This window comes from Lynx canadensis, chromosome C2, assembly GCF_007474595.2.
Source record: "Lynx canadensis isolate LIC74 chromosome C2, mLynCan4.pri.v2, whole genome shotgun sequence".
Classification (NCBI taxonomy): domain Eukaryota; kingdom Metazoa; phylum Chordata; class Mammalia; order Carnivora; family Felidae; genus Lynx; species Lynx canadensis.
The window spans coordinates 110,727,584-110,749,110 of NC_044311.2; the positions used below are offsets into that span (position 1 = coordinate 110,727,584).

General features: G+C 38.8%; 1 protein-coding gene across 2 annotated transcripts in view; it reads right to left on the reverse strand.

Annotated features, from left to right (window-relative positions):
- The window catches only part of TMEM45A (transmembrane protein 45A), a 76,458-nt gene that overhangs the window by 11,880 nt on the left and 43,051 nt on the right, over positions 1-21,527 (reverse strand). For both annotated transcript variants that reach the window (XM_030330386.2, XM_030330385.1), the window contains exons 2-4: positions 5,208-5,399; positions 3,477-3,689; positions 1,902-2,086 (exon numbers count right to left, since the gene is read on the reverse strand). In XM_030330386.2, coding sequence (XP_030186246.1) covers positions 1,902-2,086; positions 3,477-3,689; positions 5,208-5,397 — 588 coding nt within the window. In that variant the 5' untranslated portion in view covers positions 5,398-5,399. The remainder of the gene's footprint in view (positions 1-1,901; positions 2,087-3,476; positions 3,690-5,207; positions 5,400-21,527) is intronic.

Sequence of the window (21,527 nt, forward strand, 5' to 3'; positions counted from 1 at the left end):
AACGATAAAAATAAAAATAACATTTTTGGAAACTTAAAGGTGCACTCCTAGTTAACTCATAAATTAAAGAGGAAAGCACATGGAAAATGCAATATTCAAAGTTTCCCAAGAGTGAAAACTACCACACATCAAATCCTATGGGAGATGGCTACGGTAGTATGTAGAAGGAAATCTATAGCTGGAGATATATTTATTTTAAAACAAGAAAGACAGAAACAAAGTGAGCATTCAATAAAAAAAAAAACTAGAAAAGTATAAGCAGAATACAGCCTTATAACATTAAAGCAAAAACTGAAAATAAGGAGAAATTGACAAATCTAGAACTATCATTTGAAACTTTAGCAGACCGCTATGAAATAGATCAATAAGACGAAAAGCAAACAGGAAGACAGAAAGTATACACAGTACAATTAGAGTTCCAAGAGCCTGGCCTCACCTCTCATCTTGAGAGGAACCCTTTTATTTGCTCTTGATTCCACTGGTGCCCACAGTCCTGCCACTCAGCTCTACTCCCACTATACAGTGCTGTTCTGGTCTGGCCCACAAGGTAGGTGGCTTGCCCTGTTTCTGTCTGTGTTGTTCAATTGCAGCTAGGTTATTTTCTTATTTTTTATTTATTTTTTCTTCTTTTAGTTTCTTTTTTTATAGTATTTTTAAAATTTCATCTTTCATTATTATGTGTCTGGAGTAGAGGAGATACACTGACATATAAACTCACTGTGTCATCCTGACCACAAATTAGCTTTTTTGAAAATTTTAAAATTTATGTTTATTTTTGCCTAGGCAATGCATGCACATGGTAAAACATTCCAATCAGAAGATATAGAATTCATAGTAGTTTTACATACCATTTTATTCAGCTTTTCAGCAAATGACAATTTAACAAAATGACTTGTATTTATAAACTGGTTAAATTCATCAGTTTCATCACATTACAGGATATTTGTTCCTCTATGTCATTTTTCCTTCAAAATACCCTTTGCATATAGCCCTTCTTTACCAGCCTCTGTTCCCCACAACCGTTCCACGCTCACCTATGCTTAAATATCACAGCTTTCCTATACCGTTTTGACCATGATGTCTCCTTGTCACCACTTTCTTATCACTCCTCATATGAAATGCAAACCCCTGCAACAACCTCATCCCAAGTTCCTGCTCTCTGGCAACTAAACATCTCCTCTAAGAAGTCATCCCCAATTAAACCACATTCACCTTTCATCCCAGACTTTCTTTACATCTACATATGCATATTAGAGTACGATGTATCAGTCTCTATAAAATATACACTCACTGATTGGAATACATGTTTTTGACAACACACCAAGGTTAGGTAGTCAACAGAGTAAAATGGAAAGAGTCTAGCACCCACATGTAGATCTTTGTTCCATTATTGTGTGAGCCTGGGATAGTAACTTGGTCTCACTGAGTCATATCAGTAAATTGAGGATGATAATACCTAACTTCCAGGTCATTTTGAGGACAAAATGAAATAATATGTATGTAAAAAGTCCTCTAGAGTGGCTGGTTCATGGTTGTTTCTCAGTAAGTAATAGTTTCCTCTCTTTCCTGCCTTTCATATATTTCTCAAGCTTATGACCCATTACACTGTAAGCAGCTTCAGGATTAGAAACTGCTGCCAACAAAAAGCAATGGCTCAGAATTCCTACCTTAGAGATATTCAGGTATGTGATGAAGATGAACACATCCTACTTCCTTCCCCTCTGCTCCATCAGCACTCCCACCAGAACGCTGGGCTACTCAAAGAAATATCACCTCTCAAAGACTCACATTCTCTCTACAGTCAGCACATCAGAAGGAAGTCTCTAGGTTATAGAGCAAAATATCCCACCAAAGATTACAGATGGAAACACCAGGCACATTAACTGGAGGCCCCAACTCACCTGCCAGAACCAGCTTCCCTGAAGCAGGATAAAGGTCATCTGAAGAAGCTCCACAATGACATTGTTCCTTACAAAGAACTCCAAGAAGCCTATCAGGGCTGCCACAAAGACAGCCAAGACCAGCAGCTGGTGCACAAAGATGTCCAGCATTTCCCGGCCATGAGTGTGGTTGTACAAGATAAAAGCTGATAGAGAGGGAAAAAACAGTTTGCCTTTTTCAATGAAACCAAGGGACACCACCATTTCTCTTTCTCTCTCTCTCTCTGTCTCTCTCTCTCTCAGTGACCCCACACACAGAATTTTACACACTCACATGTACATGCGCGCGCGCACACACACACACACACAAATCTGTCCAAAATAACAAGTGCTCTCCGTTTCCCACAATAATGGAACCCTCTAGCATTTTTGGAGTTATAATTAACTCTTAAGAATGGAAATCTAACACTCCTTTTCCCTTTACTAACCTTTATTTCCTCGTCTAATATGTCATGACATTTTCAACTAACTATATTTCAAAGCATCTTGTATGCAGGAGGATGAAAAATAAGTGTGATGGGGGCAGGGGAGCAAGAGTCAGGGTGAATTCACAGATGAATGAGACAAATCCTTGCCTTAAGGAATTCAGTCCATTGGAGTAAACAAATAAATACACAAATCATAACAGTGGATTTTGATGGGTATGACAAGATGCTCTGGAAACTCCCAAGAAGCAGTAACTACCTATATGTTTTAATCCCATGAACAGATTTCAGCTTTATCTTCATGAGGAGGAAGAGATGTTCACTCAAAATATGGTAACACCCTGAGATAATGAGAATCATGCTGTTGGTTGTTGATGCCCATCTTTTAATTAGCCTTTGTTCTCAAAGAGGAGTTAGCAAAAGTCCTCATCTTCAGATGTAGGAAGGAAGGTGGACAGTTAGGAAATGATTGCCTCCCGATAATGTGGGGATTTTTTTTAGTCCTATAATCAATCTATTTCTTATAAATATAACAAATGAAAACAAATCACTGAACACTTGTTTTCGCTGTTGCCCTACACAGTAACAGGGACATCAACTGAACAAAAAATGTTTTTCATTAACTTCTCAAAAATAGGACCCCTTATTTTCATGTGACTGATTTTTTGACCCTACTTATTATGTAATGGTGGAGTTTTACTATATCAATATGAAAAACACTAATTAGTAGGTTAGCAAGTTGCTGTGAGTGGTCCCCTCACTTCAGGATATTCATGCTTTACTTAAGTTCAGTTTCATTTGTTAAAAATGGAAATAATGATAGTCTCCAGGATAATCTAGAGATAAATAACCATGGTAGGTGTTCTTTAAGAATGATGTAAAATGTGAATAAAGTACACTGAATGGTCATGCTTGTCCTATTGTGCTACATGAGTCAGTAAGGAAGGAAAAATCCTTAGCTTCCTGCATAGGACATCTGACTATTTCACCATGGCCCAGATGGCCTGGTTGATCAAGCTGGCACCAGGACACTAAAGGAATATTACTGTACAGGGCTAGACAAGTGTCCAATGATAATGAAAGGTACAGGAAAGTACTCACTTATACTTACCCTCAACAAATAAGGCATTCGACAACAGCAATTTGATTAAGGAAATGGGAAACGAATTGATGATAAACCTTAAGATGTTTGCCACGCCCACCAGCCCGAAGAAGAAATACATGGTGGAATGATGCCAGCTCAGGAGTTGGACCCACTGGCCCTTTTTATAGTTATATAAAGCCAAGTGGGGCCCTTCAGTAACAAACTGCTCTCCAAGCATGCCTGCAAAGGAACATATCACAGTTTTAGCAACCTTCTCCATAACTTCACAGAGAAAGCAGGAAGATAGGAGAGGTTAAGCCCATAGCTTAGTTGAGTGTCCTTTTATGATGCTGATTCTTCTTTCTTGGCTTTTTCCCAACAGCTAAGCACTGGTGCCTACGGCTGGTTTTAGAGGTTCAAATACTGGTTTGGATGATCAATTTGTAGTCAAAGATAACCAGTTTAGACAAACAGCTGTTTATTTCACATCTTCAAAGCCCATCATTTCAGTTCCCACTTAGTTCTGTGATCAGTTCCACTGATGGTCTTAGTTCCTATTGTCACCTAATGACTAGATAAATCCTGAACGATGTGGGGTTTGGATTTGTGAGCTCAGTCCTACAAAGGCCTATTACATCCTTCTGATACATCTTACATCTTGGGGACTTGCCATGAAGGGGGGAGTTGTGCTTGATTCAGAATAAAAATGCTAGAGTTCAGCTTTTCCCCAATTAAGGATAACTGAGAAAACACAGATTATAGCACATGGTCTAGTCTGTAACACAAATAGTTAAACTTTCTTAAAGATGTTATGTTGTGTATTAACCTATGGAATTTGGCATGGCAATTCTTCCCGTTGGAAATGGTTGCTCTATAATTTGATGGCCATAGCAAAGACCTAGTGCCATGAATAAAGCATGAAGAAATACAAAGGAAAATGAGAACATTATGCCTTTCACAAAGGAGAAGCTGCAGTGGAATTCTAAAAACACAGAAAGTTTTCACAAAATCTTATAGTCAACGGAAAGGCTTTAGAATTTATCTGGCCTAACTTCCCTTTTCAATTTAGAAACCACACAAAAAAGGATGAAAGTGCATGAAGCAAGGTTTTCTTCAGCCTGATCTCTGTACAGTCCAACAGCAACAACTTATGATTGAAGCTTTCCCATAGTCACTTGATTATTTTGGTGCCATTTTGAAAAATGGTTTCTGATTTTCTGATAAATTTTACTCTTTAAGGCATCAGAATAAATTATATAAAATCATTTCATGGGCACCTGGTTTGATTCCAGCTCAGGTCATGACCTCAGAGTTGTGGAATCGAGCCCTGTATCAGGCTCTGTGCTGAGTGTGCAGCCTGCTTAAGATTCTCTCCCTCCCTCTCTCTCTCTCTCTCTCTCCCCCTCTGCCCCTTTCCCCTGCTTGTTCTCTCTTTCTCTCTCATAAAATAAAATAAAATAAAATAAAATAAAATAAAATAATTTCAGAGGTTCCAACTAATTCTATAAGGGAAACTCACCTTGAGTGGGCAGGCAAGTTAATTACTATGACCAACTCATTAAGGAATAGGCCTTTGTATAAACATGAAGTGTCCCCTTCTAACAAATTTTATCAGATACAAATTATAATAAGAATATGCATTCAGGGATATTTTTGAATAAAAAATTCATTTTAGCAATTTCTTGATTTGATAATTATCTCTTTGTGTGTAGAAATACCCAAAAGGAAAAAAACAGAACACAGAAATGGTCCACTCACCAGTTAAAGCCATACAAATTATTATAATTCCCTCCACAATATCCATTCGATGGAATAATGCTTTGGAACCAAGGTAGGAAGTCCGTTTGTGCTTTTTGCAGGCATACTTCAGAGTGCACTTTATGGTCCACCAAATACCCATGGTAATGAAGAAGGTTCCAGGGAGGGCATGACCTCTGAAACTCCCCATGTCTACCAAGATGAGAACATATAGAAGATGAAGACATTTTGTTTCCAAAATTTGACTAAAACATCACTTGTTCTCACAAAATACATGATTTTCAGATTATTATAGATACACCACTGAGTCAGAGAATTCAACATTACTGTCAACAGTAGTAGGTTCACTGCAATATCAACAATGCGAGTAAAAAGAAAAATTCATACTCCCTGAGCACTTACCTTTTGTGCTAGGCACTGTGTCAAGTGTTTAGCATGCAATCTCTACCCTAATTTTTACAACATACCACGAATGATGATTATTATCCCATTTTCAACTGGGATACAGATTTTTTTTTTCCAATAAAACTTTATTTACACAAATAAGCCACTGGACAGTTTTGTTTTGTTTTGTTTTGTTTTTTCCCATGGGTTTTACTCTGCTGAATTCTTTTTTTTTTTTTATATGAAGTTTATTGACAAATTGGTTTCCATACAACACCCAGTGCTCATCCCAAAAGGTGCCCTCCTCAATACCCATCACCCACCCTCCCCTCCCTCCCACCCCCCATCAACCCTCAGTTTGTTCTCAGTTTTTAACAGTCTCTTATGCTTTGGCTCTCTCCCACTCTAACCTCTTTTTTTTTTTTTTTCCTTCCCCTCCCCCATGGGTTCCTGTTAAGTTTCTCAGGATCCACATAAGAGTGAAACCATATGGTATCTGTCTTTCTCTGTATGGCTTATTTCACTTAGCATTACACTCTCCAGTTCCATCCACGTTGCTACAAAAGGCCATATTTCATTTTTTTTCATTGCCACGTAGTATTCCATTGTGTATATATACCACAATTTCTTTATCCATTCATCAGTTGATGGACATTTAGGCTCTTTCCATAATTTGGCTATTGTTGAGAGTGCTGCTATGAACATTGGGGTACAAGTGCTCCTATGCATCAGTACTCCTGTATGGGATACAGATTTACAGAGTTAAGTGACTTGCCCAAATCCCACAACTATTAAGGAAGGGCTTTGCTGTTTTTAATAGGAAACTCAAAAGGATTTCTTAAAATGATAGCATGTGAGGCGCCCGGACGGCTCAGTCAGTTAAAGCATTCAACTCTTGATTTCGGCTCGGGTCATGATATCACAGTTACTGAGTTTGAGCCCCACATTGGGCTCTGTGCTTACAGCACGGAGCCTGCTTGGGACTCTTTCTCTCCCTCCCCCCAAAATAAATAAATAAACTTAAATCAAACAAACAAACATGTGCTACACTACAGAGTTACACTTTAAGCATATTTAGAGGAAAGTAACATGAATGTTTTACCTATATGTTTAAAACTTCAAATTTTATAAAATTGCCTATAATTTTTTTAAAGTGTATAATTTCAAAGTACCAAGCACCAAGTATTTGAAAGAGACCATTAGTGCTCATCAAATATCCATGTGCTCCTCCACATACTTTTCCCAGCCTCTCCTCCAGTTGAATCAAAACCATGCTTCTATCCCTTGGGATGGGCATTGAGGAGGGCACTTGTTGGGATGAACACTGGGTGATGTATGTAAGCCGATTTGACAATAAATTATATTCAAAAAATAAATAAATAAAAATTTAAAAAATAAATAAAAATCAGCATCTGCCAAAAAAAATAAAATTAATTAATTAAAAACAAAAAGAACCATGCTTATAGTTCTGGTCAATGGACTATGGCATTTGTCATTTCCAGGTTGAGTGAGTTAAGAGCCTTTAAGTCTCCTTTCCCCTGCCTTGGCAACCCTGGTATGGCCTATCTGCAACATAGTGGATGGCCAACAAGCCTGCTTCAGATTTTGCCAGATACAACCCCCAATTGTGCTAAGTTATTGAACTTTTGAGATTTAATAGCTTAACCCAGCCTATCCAGATGGATATTAAGCCAAATCAAATTGTAAATTCTTTTTATATGATTGTTACATAATGAAGCAAATAATAAAAAGAAATATCCTCTGTTTTTGGTCAATGCTATAGAAAATCAGTCTTGAATTATGTAAGTAGCCCTTTTTTCAAACGCATTGTACCAACAACAGAATAACAGAGAGAGAATTCAGAATCATCTTTATGAATCTGACAGCAGGCCAGATGCAGGAGAACTGAAAAAAGGAGATTTCAGGTTTCCCTTGGCCCAACAGAGTGCTTTATCTCCTTGGGTGGGTACTGGGCATCTCAGTTCAGGGAAGACACTTTGGGTTACTTCCACATCCTTCTGACACAACTGTGAAGTTTCAAGGGGGAATTGTGAAGTTGGCTCAAACAATAAGAGTCTCTTAAATTTCCAGTCAAGACCCCAGATGGGTACTTTGCACACCCCTGAATCAGCCAAACCATCTAAGAGACTCTAAGTCAATATAGTTGACTCTTGAACCACACAGGGTTGAACAGTTGGGTCCATTTATATGCAGATTTTTTACAGTACAGTACTCTAAGTGCATTTTCTCTCCCTCATGATTTTCCTAATAACACTTTCTTTCCTCTAGACTTTTGTAATAATATAATATATAGTATTTATATATATACATATATATGCATATATATACACATATATATAGTATGTATATATATATATATGGCATAAAATATATGTTAGTTGACTGTTTATGTTATCAGTAAGGCTTCTGGTCAACAGTAGGCTATTAGTAGTTCAGTTTTGGGGGAGTCAAGGGATTTTCAACCGTACAGCGGTTGGCACCCCAAACCCCCACATTGTTCAAGGTCAACTGTATATCACATAGTGCTAATGGCCCATTCTTGTCCTAACTCTGACTCCCATTAGTGGTGTGGTTTGGTGAGTGTCTCTTAACCTCTCTGAGCCTTGGTTCTTAATAAAAGAAGGAGATGGCCTAGATGACACCTGGAGTTCCTTTTCTGCTTGAACATTCTGTGATTCATTATCCTAAACACCATCTTTAGCAGCATTACTGAATTCTCCTGTTTGTCTTGGCTTATACAGTCATGTAGGGTTGAAAAAAATACTTTTATGTGGGCTTGAAAAATACATTCAGACTGTAAATTACTTGTACTTCTCTGGAGAAGAATTTGTTATGTTTTAAGATGCCTTAGAGGTTTTATATTCCTTGGTACAGGAAACCCATTTCAAGAAGTTATCCTAAAGATACAGGCACCATTTAAAACATACATATGTCTAAAATCAGGAGAATGATTAAACAATTTTTGCAGCCACTAAAAGTTTTTAAATAACTTAAGTGATATGGGATATATTTAGTGAAAAGAATAGCATTTTTAAAACTAGAGAAGGGGCTTTGGATTCAGACTGACTATATCTGAATCCCAACTTTACTGTTTACTAGCTACGTAACTTGGGCAAGTTATTTAAGTTCTCAGTACCTCTGTTTCCTCTTCTGTGAAATGGGACAAATATAACAGTACCTACCTCCTAAAATTAAATGAGTTACTCCAAAACAAATAATCCACAGTGGTATTAAACAAGATCATGTAATCCTCAACCTAGCTCAAACTACCAAAGTAGAACAAAAGTAAAATCAAATGAGAAATTCTACTTGGAAACTAACTGCTGCAAAGCAAAAAGCATCTATATAATTCTCTTGGAAATCATTTGTGTACTGCTTATAACATTTCTCCTGCTGCTGTCTTAGAGGGTTCCTGGAATCTTTTGTGGTTATTTAATTCCTTCAGTGCATTTAAAGAATAAGCTTCTTGAAAGCAGGTACCAAAACATATTCTTTCTACTCACCCACTAAATTTGGATAGTATCTTATACCCTATGGAGTTCTAACTAAGCCCTTTTTATAATATATGATCATATATTTATAAAACACCTCTACTCTGATTTCTCAAAGTTCCCTCATACTCAACATACCCACAAATTGAACGAATCACCTTATATATCCACCCACTACCAGAAAATAATCTTCCCTCAGTCACTTATTTTGTTAATACCACCACCATTCACTCACTTATCCAAACTCAAAGTATGAAAACCTTCCTAGAGTCCACCTATGTCTCTGAAAACTAATAGGTTATTAAGGCCTATTGCTTCTACTGTCCTGCATCAACTGACCCCTGCCCCAAATTTGGCTGACTCCTCTTGCTGTTTCGATTTTATCTGCTTGGGGAAATACCTCCTGATGGCCCAAACAGGAGAGGGTCCCCTTATACCTTTTCAAGGTATCCAGTTCTTATTTTAAATGAATTCTTTGTGTGATTAGTTATGGAAAGTCTGTCCTCTTCATAAGCTTCTATGTCCATCACTATTGAGAGCCTGTCTAGCAGGCAACTGGGGCCTCTCAGAGGTTAGGAGCTTGGGCTACCTTCCATTTTTTGATGCCCTGAACCTGATAAATTTAAAAAGAAAGAAAATGACGGGGCGCCTGGGTGGCTCAGTTGGTTAAGCATCCATCTTCGGCTCAGGTCATGATCTCACAGTTCGTGAGTTCAAGCCCCATGTCAGGCTCTGTGCTGACAGCTCACAGCCTGGAGCCTGCTTCGGATTCGGTGTCTCCCTCTCTCTCTGCCCCTCCGCCACTCATGCTCTATCTCTCTCTGTCTCGAAAATAAACACTAAGAAAAAAAAAATTAAAAAAAGAAAGAAAGAAAGAAAGAAAGAAAGAAAGAAAGAAAGAAAGAAAGAAAGAAAATGCCAAAACAGGGTTACAGAAACCATGGTTGCTTTTCAATGTTTAGAGCTACCTAATAAATATCTTCAACACACATGCAAAATATATTGCCACATGAAATTTTAAATTTGGGGACCTTCTTCAATGTGTGGCTCTGGGCAAATAATCTTCCTGATTTACCTTCATAACCATCATTATAATAGGTTCCTGTTGCCCCCAAAGCTGAGTAAACCAATATATCTCACTCAGCACAGTCACTGGGATGTGATAGGGCAGCAATGGTGAGTAGAAGGTTTTTGAAGAGGGATATGAGGTAGTCAGGGTTAGGAAAGAAATGAGGCATTGCTCCTTCCTCAGTGATAGAACTTCTGTATCTTTAGCCTTTTAATTCGAAACAATGTGATGGTTCAATGGTTCTCTGTTTAAAAAAATTCAAACAAGGGGTGCCTGGGTAGCTCATTCAGTTAAGTGTCTGATTCTAGATTTCGGTTCAGGTCATGATCTCACAGTTCATGAGATCAAGACCCACATCAAGCTCCATGTCACGATCTGCACTGACAATGCAGAGCCTGCTTAGGATTCTCTCTCTCTCTCTCTCTCCCTTCCCCTCTCTCTCTTTCTCTCTCTCTATCTCTCCCCCTCCCCCACTCACACTCTTTCTCTCAAAATAAATAAACATTAAAAAAAAAAAAAACCTCAAACAAAAAGAAGTCAAAGTAGGCTTGCTATATTTGCCTGGCTAAGGGACCCAACAGACCAAGTTGCTCCTGTCAATGACAATGGTACTCATTTTACTTCACTTCCATTGTGGAGAGAAAAAAAAAAAACTGCTCAAATCCTCAAATATAACTTCACTGTGATCTCCTAGAACACCATTATCCATAAATCTATCTTTTATTTCCTGCTCTACTATTACCTAAAGTTGCAATTTACTGCTTGTGAAAGCCAAGTAGTCCAGAGTTTGATTCAATTTAAACCCAAAGATCAGACACGTCCCCCTTCAAAAGAAAACACAGGGCTTTTCTCACTGGCATAGCAAATCATACTTACCAGACAACCAGCAGAAACCTCAGGGAAATCACCAGAATAGGAAACAAAAAGGTCTTTCCTCAATATCCCCCCTGCCTGATCTTGCCACTTATAATCCCATGGGGAAAGTGGTTCACCCAGGCCTAAAATGGTGGGCTGCAATATTCAATCACTGGTTCCCAGCTGCAATTCATCCTAAAAATCCATACTTCTCCTCCATCCAAAAAAAAAAAAACAAAAAAACAAAAAAAAAAAAAAAACAAAGAACAAAAAGCAACCCTCTGCCCCTAATGACAAGCAAACATCATTCTCTGGGCTAATAACAAGCAATGACACCTGACATGCTTTTTGGCCTCTTTTTTTCTCACTGTGCCCCAAACTTACACACTCACTTACCACCCTAAAGGGAAATATTTTTAATTTCTAGCACTTAGAGATAATATTGGACAAATCCCAAGATCTAACTCTGTTGTCAATGTTAATTCCTGTGTTACAGCCCCATAAACCAAAACTCTCTATCATTCCATATGAAATTTCAACTATTTCAAAAGAGTTTTCTTAGTTAAATTATCCTTACCTTTACACTTTCTTCAATGTAAAGTCCAGCTCAATTCTCTTCCCCCAAGAATTTATAGTGGTTCCAGCCTCAAGAAGGAAAAGCAGATACTGACTGGCCTAAACCTAATTACTCTTCCTTCTTAGACACTAAACCAATGTGTTTATGTTTTCCAGCATGAAGGCAGCAGATAAACCTTCAAAATATGTCACAATGCCTTCATAAATGTAAATCTTGGGGCCACACCCCTTTGAAATCCTACTTCCTGTCCAAACATTGTGTCATAGAGTAGTTCCCAATAAGACTCACCTTGCCACACACCCACATGACCACTAGCCTCAGATGTGTGTCCCCTGCTGTGAGAACCAAAGCCAATGGAGCTTGTGTGATCTTTGCTATCTCTTCCAGGTCATCGGGATGGACAGAAGACAAGGAGAATGGTATGGTAGCAGTAATATAACAGAGCATGTCCAATACGTCCTATGAAGACAAACCATTTCTTAACATGCAGTGCCTCAAGCAAAAGATTGTCACATGAGCTAGGGTTGGAGTCATAATCAAAGAGTAAGAAAAGATGATGGAACAAAATTGCTATAGGTCATCAGTGCACTTGTCCTCAAGGAATACACAAACTGGTAGAGAGACAAGTGTATAAATTATTCTAAGCCAATGTGAGGCTTATATAAAGTGAAATGGAAACAAAGAAGAAGCAAGCAGCAGTTTGACTTTAAAGAGCCAGCAGCTCCTATACTGCCTGTATACAAGTCTCATTTACTCTCTCAATGATAAACCCATGGTGAGCAAGGACCATATCCTCTATAATGCTTTGTACCTAATTAGCACTCAATAAATAGCCAATGAATGATGAACTGCTGCTTGAAACCCCACCATCTTGAAAAACTGACCTGGGTGGCAACCAGTATCAAAAACAGCTAGTGTAGTTAATTAAATGCAGATTCTTTGGACCCACTTCAGATTTACTGAATCTACCATCAGGGGGCGGACCATGAGTGGACCATTTTTAATAAGCACTCATCAGTTAACTTTTTGTATTCTTGAGTTTTGAGAACCAAAGGCTTAGAGTACATGAAGACAAGCAGAATAACACCAAGACACTATTTAAATGTGACTTCCCAAGGGTGCCTAGGTGGCTCTGGTGGTTAAGCATCCGACTTCAGCTCAGGTCATGATCTTGCAGTTCATGAGTTTGAGTCCCACATCAGGCTCTGTGCTAACAGCTCAGAGCCTGGAGCCTGCTTCAGATTCTCTGTCTCCTCTCTCTCTGCCTCTCCCTCACTCATGCTCTGTCTTTCTCTCTCTCTATCTCAAAAATAAATATTAAAAAAATTTTAAATGTGACTTCCCTATAACCACACCCCAGGGGCCATTTGTTTCCCATCAGTGTCATAAGCCCTAATGTGTTTGCTCACATCAGGCTTCATATTGAACAGAGGTGGGTGGCTCAACAGCTGCTCCCAAGGCCAGAATGATAATCTGGCTCCAGGAGAAAACAATAACCATTCTAGGGTGCTGTCATTCTATTTTATGTCATCATATATTATTAAGATATTTTATTTTATTTTGATCTCTTTTATACCCCAGACTTTTACACCCATACCCTTGGCAATCTTGAAATATCAAACCCACCCGTGTCAAATGGGCTATTCTTAACCAAAAATCCAGAATGTCAAACAGAACTCTACATTTTATTTTTTTTTATTTTATTTTTTTTTCCTTTTTTTTTTTTTTTATGAAATTTATTGACAAATTGGTTTCCATACAACACCCAGTGCTCATCCCAAAAGGTGCCCTCCTCAATACCCATCACCCACCCTCCCCTCCCTCCCACCCCCCATCAACCCTCAGTTTGTTCTCAGTTTTTAACAGTCTCTTATGCTTTGGCTCTCTCCCACTCTAACCTCTTTTTTTTTTTTCCTTCCCCTCCCCCATGGGTTCCTGTTAATTGCACCAAGAAGCATAAAATACCTAGGAATAAATCTAACCAAAGATGTAAAGGATCTGTATGCTGAAAACTATAGAAAGCTTATGAAGGTAATTGAAGAAGACTTAAAGAAATGGAAAGACATTCCCTGCTCATGGATTGGAAAAATAAATATTGTCAAAATGTCAATACTACCCAAAGCTATCTACACATTCAATGCAATCCCAATCAAAATTGCACCAGCATTCTTCTCGAAATTAGAACAAGCAATCCTAAAATTCATATGGAACCACAAAAGGCCCCGAATAGCCAAAGGAATTTTGAAGAAGAAGACCAAAGCAGGAGGCATCACAATCCCAGACTTTAGCCTCTACTACAAAGCTGTCATCATCAAGACAGCATGGTATTGGCACAAAAACAGACACACAGACCAATGGAATAGAATAGAAACCCCAGAACTAGACCCACAAACGTATGGCCAACTCATCTTTGACAAAGCAGGAAAGAACATCCAATGGAAAAAAGACAGCCTCTTTAACAAATGGTGCTGGGAGAACTGGACAGCAACATGCAGAAGGTTGAAACTAGACCACTTTCTCACACCATTTACAAAAATAAACTCAAAATGGATAAAGGACCTAAATGTGAGACAGGAAACCATCAAAACCTTAGAGGAGAAAGCAGGAAAAGATCTCTCTGACCTCAGCCGTAGCAATCTCTTACTCGACAGAACTCTACATTTTAAAAAATGACCTAGGGTGAGCTAATCCAAATACATATGCATTAAAAAATAAAACCAACAAACAGAAAGTAAGAACAAATGTCATGTTGCATTACCTGCCTGTAATGAACTCTTCCAAGTAAATAGAAGCCTGGACTATTTTTGTTAGTAGTGGTGCACCTGAGATGGGAAGGAAGCTAGCATTCATAGAACATCCACTATGTGCTAATATCTTCTCACACATCTGTTTATTCTATCCTTGAGACAACTCAAGAAAGTATTATTATTTCCACCATAGGTGTGAGAAAACTGAGATTCCAAGAGATTTACTGACCTACTATAAGTCATAAAGGAGTAAAAGCCAGAGCCAGGATTCCAAGGTCCTTATATATCTCATTCCAAATCTCATACTGTTCCCCTACATAAAGGCAAAGACTAGAAATGATTTCAAAATGACCCCATCAGTACTCATTGAGTACCTGTGACTAGGTTAAACACCATAAGGAAAGGGCTTCTCCTTCTGGGACTTTCTACCATTGAGTTGTCAGCACATGTAAAGGAAGTGAAACTTTGCACATAGCCTGAATATTCAGCACTATTGGAGTCAGAGTCAGAGTGCACAGGGATGCCAACCAAAAGGAAAGCTGGTCTGAGTAGTCTGCAATGACTTCATTTGACAAAGGTCTAGATGCTAGAGATAAGTATCAGTGATGTGGTAAGAACCTAAAGAAATCATTCTATTCACAATTCAAGTCAATGAACAATGATTGAGTACTTCACATACATCTAACAATCTTTTTCAGGTTATAGGAGACTCTATGGTGAGCAAGTATATGTATTTTTCATGGCTGCTACAACTCAGCTGGCAAATGTTCTCCAATTTTAAAAACCCAGGTGATTAGACTGGGCCTGCCAGAATAATCTCCTCATCTCTAGGTCACTAACTTTATCCCCTCTGCAAAATCCTTTTTGCCATGTAATATATTCACATGTTCCATGAATCAGAATGTGGTGGGGACATTATTCTGTCTACATCAGCAACATATACGTGTTTACAGTTTGGCAGAACAAAGAAGAAAAAACACACATGACTGTGATACCAAGGAGGTGAGCCAAGACTTAGGGTAAAGGAATAAAACACTAGGGGTATGATGAGCCCTTTCATTTGATTTACAGGAGTGAGACAGGCCTATGCCAAGATCCTGAACCATTTGAGCTGAACTTTGAAGAATGAGTAGGATTTTGAAAGTGGGGCTGAAAGGAAAGAGCACTCTAGACATAAGAAATGGCAGAAACTTACAGGGGATAGTGAAGTCACTCTCACCGTGGGAGTAGAAGACAATAGAAAATACAACTGGAACCCCTACACATATGGGAAGCTAGTAAGTGGCAAAAATGACAACACAAATTACCAACAATAAAAAATTAATAGTGTTTTGACAATTGAGTCTTCTAGTTATCAATAAAAATCAAACTAGATCCCTACCTTGCACCAGATTCAAAAATAAATTCCAGGTGGTTTAAAGACCTAATTGTGAAAATAAAATGTTAAAATTTTTAGTAGAAAACATTTGAAAATATCCTTATGGCCTTGGGATAAGAAAGGATTTTTTTAACAAAATACATACAGTAAAGTAATGAAGGAGAGGGCTGATACATCTGACCTCTTCAAAAAGCATATATGAATGCCAAAGAAGCACAGGAAACGATGCCCAACATCATTAATCATTTGGGAAATGCTAATTAAAATAACAAATACCAATCCTCATTCACCAGGATGGCTACATTTAAGAAGACTGACAATAACAATGACACTGGCAAGGAAGGATGTGGACCAGCTGGATCTCTCATACACTGCCAGTGGGAACGCAAAATTGTATAGCCTCATTCAAAAGCAGTTTGTCACTTTTTATAAAGTTAAACGTGCACTTATCATTTGACCCAGCAATTCCACTCCTAGGTATTTATCCCAGAGAAATTAAAATTATGTCCACACAAAGATTTGTACATGAATGCTCACAGTAGCTTTATTCATAATAACCAAAACCCAGAAACAGCCTAAATGCCCAACTAGTGAATGCACAAACAAACTGATACATCTCTGAATAAATTTCTCCATCTATAAAATCAAAGTGACAAAAGTATTTCAGAGGTTTCTTGTGAAGATTAAATAAGTTAAAATGCAAAGTACTTACTTGAAGGGTAATTGGTAAACAGAAAGCAATCAATAAATGTTAGCTATTATTTTGACATCTACAAGTTTTAAGATTTTTTTTTTGTTACATAAAATAGATTTAAATATTTTTTGCTGGCAACTTTGTAGATCCACCATCCCATCCCTGAATACTCTATTTTCATAACTGTTTTATGTGATATGGAAATGAAATCCTATCATGTATAAAAGTCTCTTTCAGTTTCCCTACTCCTTCTCTTCAATATGGGCCTTATCCTCATAATCTAAGATAGTTACCAAATCTCCAGCCATCACAATCATGTTCTAGGCTGCAGGAGAGAAGAAAGGGCAGAAGGAGTCTCTGTTTCTCCTTTCAATTAGTTTCAATGAAGTATAACTTACATGCAGCAAAATTCACCCCTAAATTTTACAGATGAAGAAATTGAGGCAAAGTTAGAAATGAACTAAAATGTCCAAAGTCATGGAAGGGATACATATGGAGCTGGCATTGATACTTAGCCCTGGATCTATAATGCCTCTATCACAATGGTACCATAAATAAAGTTAAAAGACACATAAAAGAGATAGAAGATATTTGTAATAAATATAACTGATGAAAGTTGAGTAGCCACAACTCATTTGAGTAAATACCTGGGAGCACAATCCCGGATCATACGGTAAGACTATTTTTAGCTTTGTAAGAAACTGGCAAGTTGTCTTCTAAAGTGGCTACACCATTTTGTACTTCTACCAGCAACAAACGAGAGAGTTCTTATTTTTCCATATTGTCTCTAGCATTTGTTATTGTCAGTGTTCTAGGTTTTGGCCATTCTAATTGGTACGTAGTGCTATCTCATTGTTGTTTTAATTTGCAGTTCCCTAATGATATATGATGTTGAGGAGATTTTCATATGATAATTTTCCATCTGGATATTTCCTTTTCTGAGGTGTCTGTTCAGATCTTCCATTCACTTTTTAATTGTTTTCTCATTATTGACCTTTAGGGGTTCTTTGTATATTTCATATATTAGTTCTTCATCAGATGTATGGTTTGCAAATATTTTCTCTCAGTCTATGACTTGTCTTTTCCTTTTCTTAAAAGTGCCTTTCACATGGGGCGCCTGGGTGGCGCAGTCGGTTAAGCGTCCGACTTCAGCCAGGTCACGATCTCGCGGTCCGTGAGTTCGAGCCCCGCGTCAGGCTCTGGGCTGATGGCTCGGAGCCTGGAGCCTGTTTCCGATTCTGTGTCTCCCTCTCTCTCTGCCCCTCCCCCGTTCATGCTCTGTTTCTCTCTGTCCCAAAAAAAATAAATAAAAAACGTTGAAAAAAAAATTAAAAAAAAAAAAGTGCCTTTCACAGAAACAGAATTTTTAATTTTCATGTGATCTAACATACATATTTTCTTCCATAAATTGTGTACTTGATGTTGCATTTAAAAACCCATCATGCTCAGTTGGTTAAGTGTCCAACTTTTGATCTTGACTCAGGTCATGATCTCACAGTTTATGAGATCAAGGCCAGTGTTGGGCCTTGAGCTGACAGTGCAGAGCCTGCTTGGTATTCTCTCTCCCTCTCTTTATGCCCCTCCCCACCCCCTGCTCACACACTCTCTCAAAAAAACCCAAAATACAAGAAACCAAAACTCATCATCCTACTCAAAGTCTCACCACCATTTCTGGTGAAATAGAAATAGCACTCCCTACTAAACCTGCATCATAGCAAACTTGAATCTCTTGGAATCCCAAGGAGAATGACGAACATGCATCCATCTTGATGAACTGCTTCAACAAAGACATGCCTTCCAACCCCAGTATTCTGCTATCCACTCCCTACCCACAAAAGAAAGCTCTGTCACTGTGGTTCAGAGCAGAGGCACAGGCACCTGGTGGCCTAGACTCACTATTAAGCATATGTAACCAAACTGCAATGACCACACCTGAATCAACAATGTTGACATGTTCCTTTGCATCAAACCTTCTACCAGAAGAATTGCTATTGTTAAGAGCTCTATTGACAAGGTCATCTGGATGAATCCTTGGCCTATCTGCAGAGAACACCCTGTGGCCACATTCTCATGGTTTTGGCTGCCTCACCTCTTCTTTACCCACCTTCCTACATCCTGCTCTTCCCTTCCTGTTCTCCCGTCTGCCTACCACAACCAATTTTCAGGAGGCCAGCAGTCATGTGTCCGGATTCCAAGCAAATAGCCGTCAACAGCATGGAAACCATCTTGGGAAGGAGAGGCACTTCTGGATCAGATTCCAAATTTTGGCTTTGTTTGTGTTTGTGTGTGTGGAGGAGTGGCAGACAGAAGGTAATCAATAGGAGCCCAGAAAGCCACGAATATGTAAAAAGGAAATGATTTGCCAACTAGCGTTAACAGATCTCTAAGTTCCTGAAGTTCACAGGCTTACACAGTACACACTCATGCCATTCTCCATGTCTCTGCCACAAGTTGCCCACTGGTAGATGTCCTTTCCCCACCAGGCTATTCTATGAAATTCATTCTAACCAGATTTTCCTCTAAAAACTTATTCTGGTTATTCATTTCTTCCTTTCTCCCTGCTGCCTACACACACATGAATATGATTCCATCTGGATCTTTTTCCCCTGGGGCAGGTTCAGGTGCAGGGCAAGGGCTTGGGCCTCTGGCTTTTTCCCACTGTATCCAATACACATCCAGCCTTAGTAACCACCCCAAATAACTAACGATTGAACAATACACTGTGCCAGAAGGGACAGTGTGAAACATCAGAGAAAAGAAGCTGTTTTTTTTTTTTTTTTTTTTCCAACGTTTATTTATTTTTGGGACAGAGAGAGACAGAGCATGAACGGGGGAGGGGCAGAGAGAGAGGGAGACACAGAATCGGAAACAGGCTCCAGGCTCTGAGCCATCAGCCCAGAGCCTGACGCGGGGCTCGAACTCATGGACCGCGAGATCGTGACCTGGCTGAAGTCGGACGCTTAGCCGACTGCGCCACCCAGGCGCCCCAAAAAGAAGCTGTTTTTAATCTGAGGAAGTCTGTGGCGCCCTGGGAAAGGCTTTTGGCAAATTGCTGGCCTTGTAGAAAAGAAATTCATTTTTCTTTGGAATGAGTGCCTCTAAGGTTGCTCAGAGATATGTATGGAAATAATAACTAGTGCTCTCGGCTGCCGGCTTGTCCATTCATTCCCTCATTTCTCCATCTATCGATCCATGCTTTCAACTAATATTTATGAAACAACCACAGTGTTCCAGGTCCATCTCTATCCATTGAGGGCCTCATGTTAGTCAGATTCCCAGGTGATTCACATGCATATTAAAGTTTGATAAACACTGGTCTAAGGCAGTATTTCTCAACAGTGGCACTATTAACATTCTAGGCCAGATAATTCTTTGTTATGTGGGGCCATCTTGTGCTGTGTAGGATATTTATTTAGCAACATGTCTGGCCTCTGCCTACTAGATTCTGGCAGAATTTTTCCCCTCATTGTGACATCAAAAATATCTACAGACATCGATAAAAGTCCCCTGAGGGGCAAAATCATATTCCCTTCCCCAATTAAGCAGTACTGGTTTAGAAGACCCTAGGTCAAATCCCCTTAACATGAAAATGATTTTTTTTTATTTTCTATTGCAAAAAAAAAGAGAAATGTAACAAGTTTAACTGTTACATATTGTCTCAAAATAAGTCCAACCAAGATTATGGGTGCCTTTTTCAGAAAGATAAAGTATACATTATTGCAACTAATAAAACAAAACAACCATCATTTGGAAAAATACAGTTTGCAAGGTTCTCATGACCTTTTAGGCAAAAATCTTCCAAGTTTTCTATATTACTATTAAGGAAAAAGAAGGACCTGACATTAAATATGACATACACGAGGTCAAGGACTTAGCATTGGATATCATCACTGCCAACTATATTTTTGGACCAGGTGCAATCAAATTATGATCCATATAGAACACCTTCCATGTTGAAAAAGATGGATAATGTGGGCATAATGCCACCCTCAAATAATGGAAGTGGTGGTGAGGGAGGACAAGTCATGTTCAAAACCAGCTATTGGAAAAATAAGTGAATAAAACAAGCAGAGGCTGAAACCAGTATGGTGACACCTAAACATTGTACAATTTTGTTGATGTAGGGGAGGAAATGTCGGCAGAATAACTCTTCTGTTTCTTTGCCTCTTGGTGTCAGGAAATGTATGTCTCGTTGTTTATTTTAATTACTATTTTTTTAAAAATAGCCCCCCCCCAAAAAAAAAGATAAGCGCAACATAGGAAATAATGACTCCTGATTTTGGCAAGTGCCTCTGACAAGTAAAGAAAGAAACAGGGTAATTTCAGCTCTTGAGAAAATAACGCAAAGCAATAAGAGCGCTCAGGCTCAGTTTGGGGTGGTGGGGACAGTGGTTCCACTTCTGAAGTTCTGAGCTAGGCTGGGCTGAGCTAAGCTCAAAGATCAAGGCTACAGTAGGGAACACATGTAAAGTTTATGACACCATTGGCCCAGTCCTTCCCTCAAATATATCCATTTTTGCTGGTTCCATTTTGCAGAAGAGGCATTTAGACATTTAGCAGCTTGCCTGAATGTTTGTAGCCAATAAGTGGTACAAGGCAGAAAAGCAACCCAAATCTCTGGGGTACAGATTGGCGGTTTTCTTTCTGCAACACCATAATAACCTTGTTTTAGTTTCCTGTTGTTGCTTTAACAAATTACTGCAACATCTTACGATTCTGGAGGTCAAAAGTCTGAAATGAGTCTCACTCAGACCTCATTCTCTCTCACTGACGCTGACCCCATTCTCCTGTTTCCACTTGTCCTGATTCTGATTCTCCTGCCTTACTGTTATAAGGACCCTTGTGATTACATTGGGCTTAACCTGAATAATCCATAGTCATCTCCTCATCCTCAAATCCTTAATTTAATCAGATCTTCCAAACACCTTCTACCATGTGAAGGAAACCAGAATGTGTCACCCCAAAATATGTCTCTTTGACATAAAAATTATTTCGAGCTGAAGGCAATTAAGAATGCAGGGAAAACTCTCTATATCCTCCCTTTTACTGACTAAACACAGGTTATAAATTCCCCTTTCACTGGAGACAGATGCTTATCAGCCCA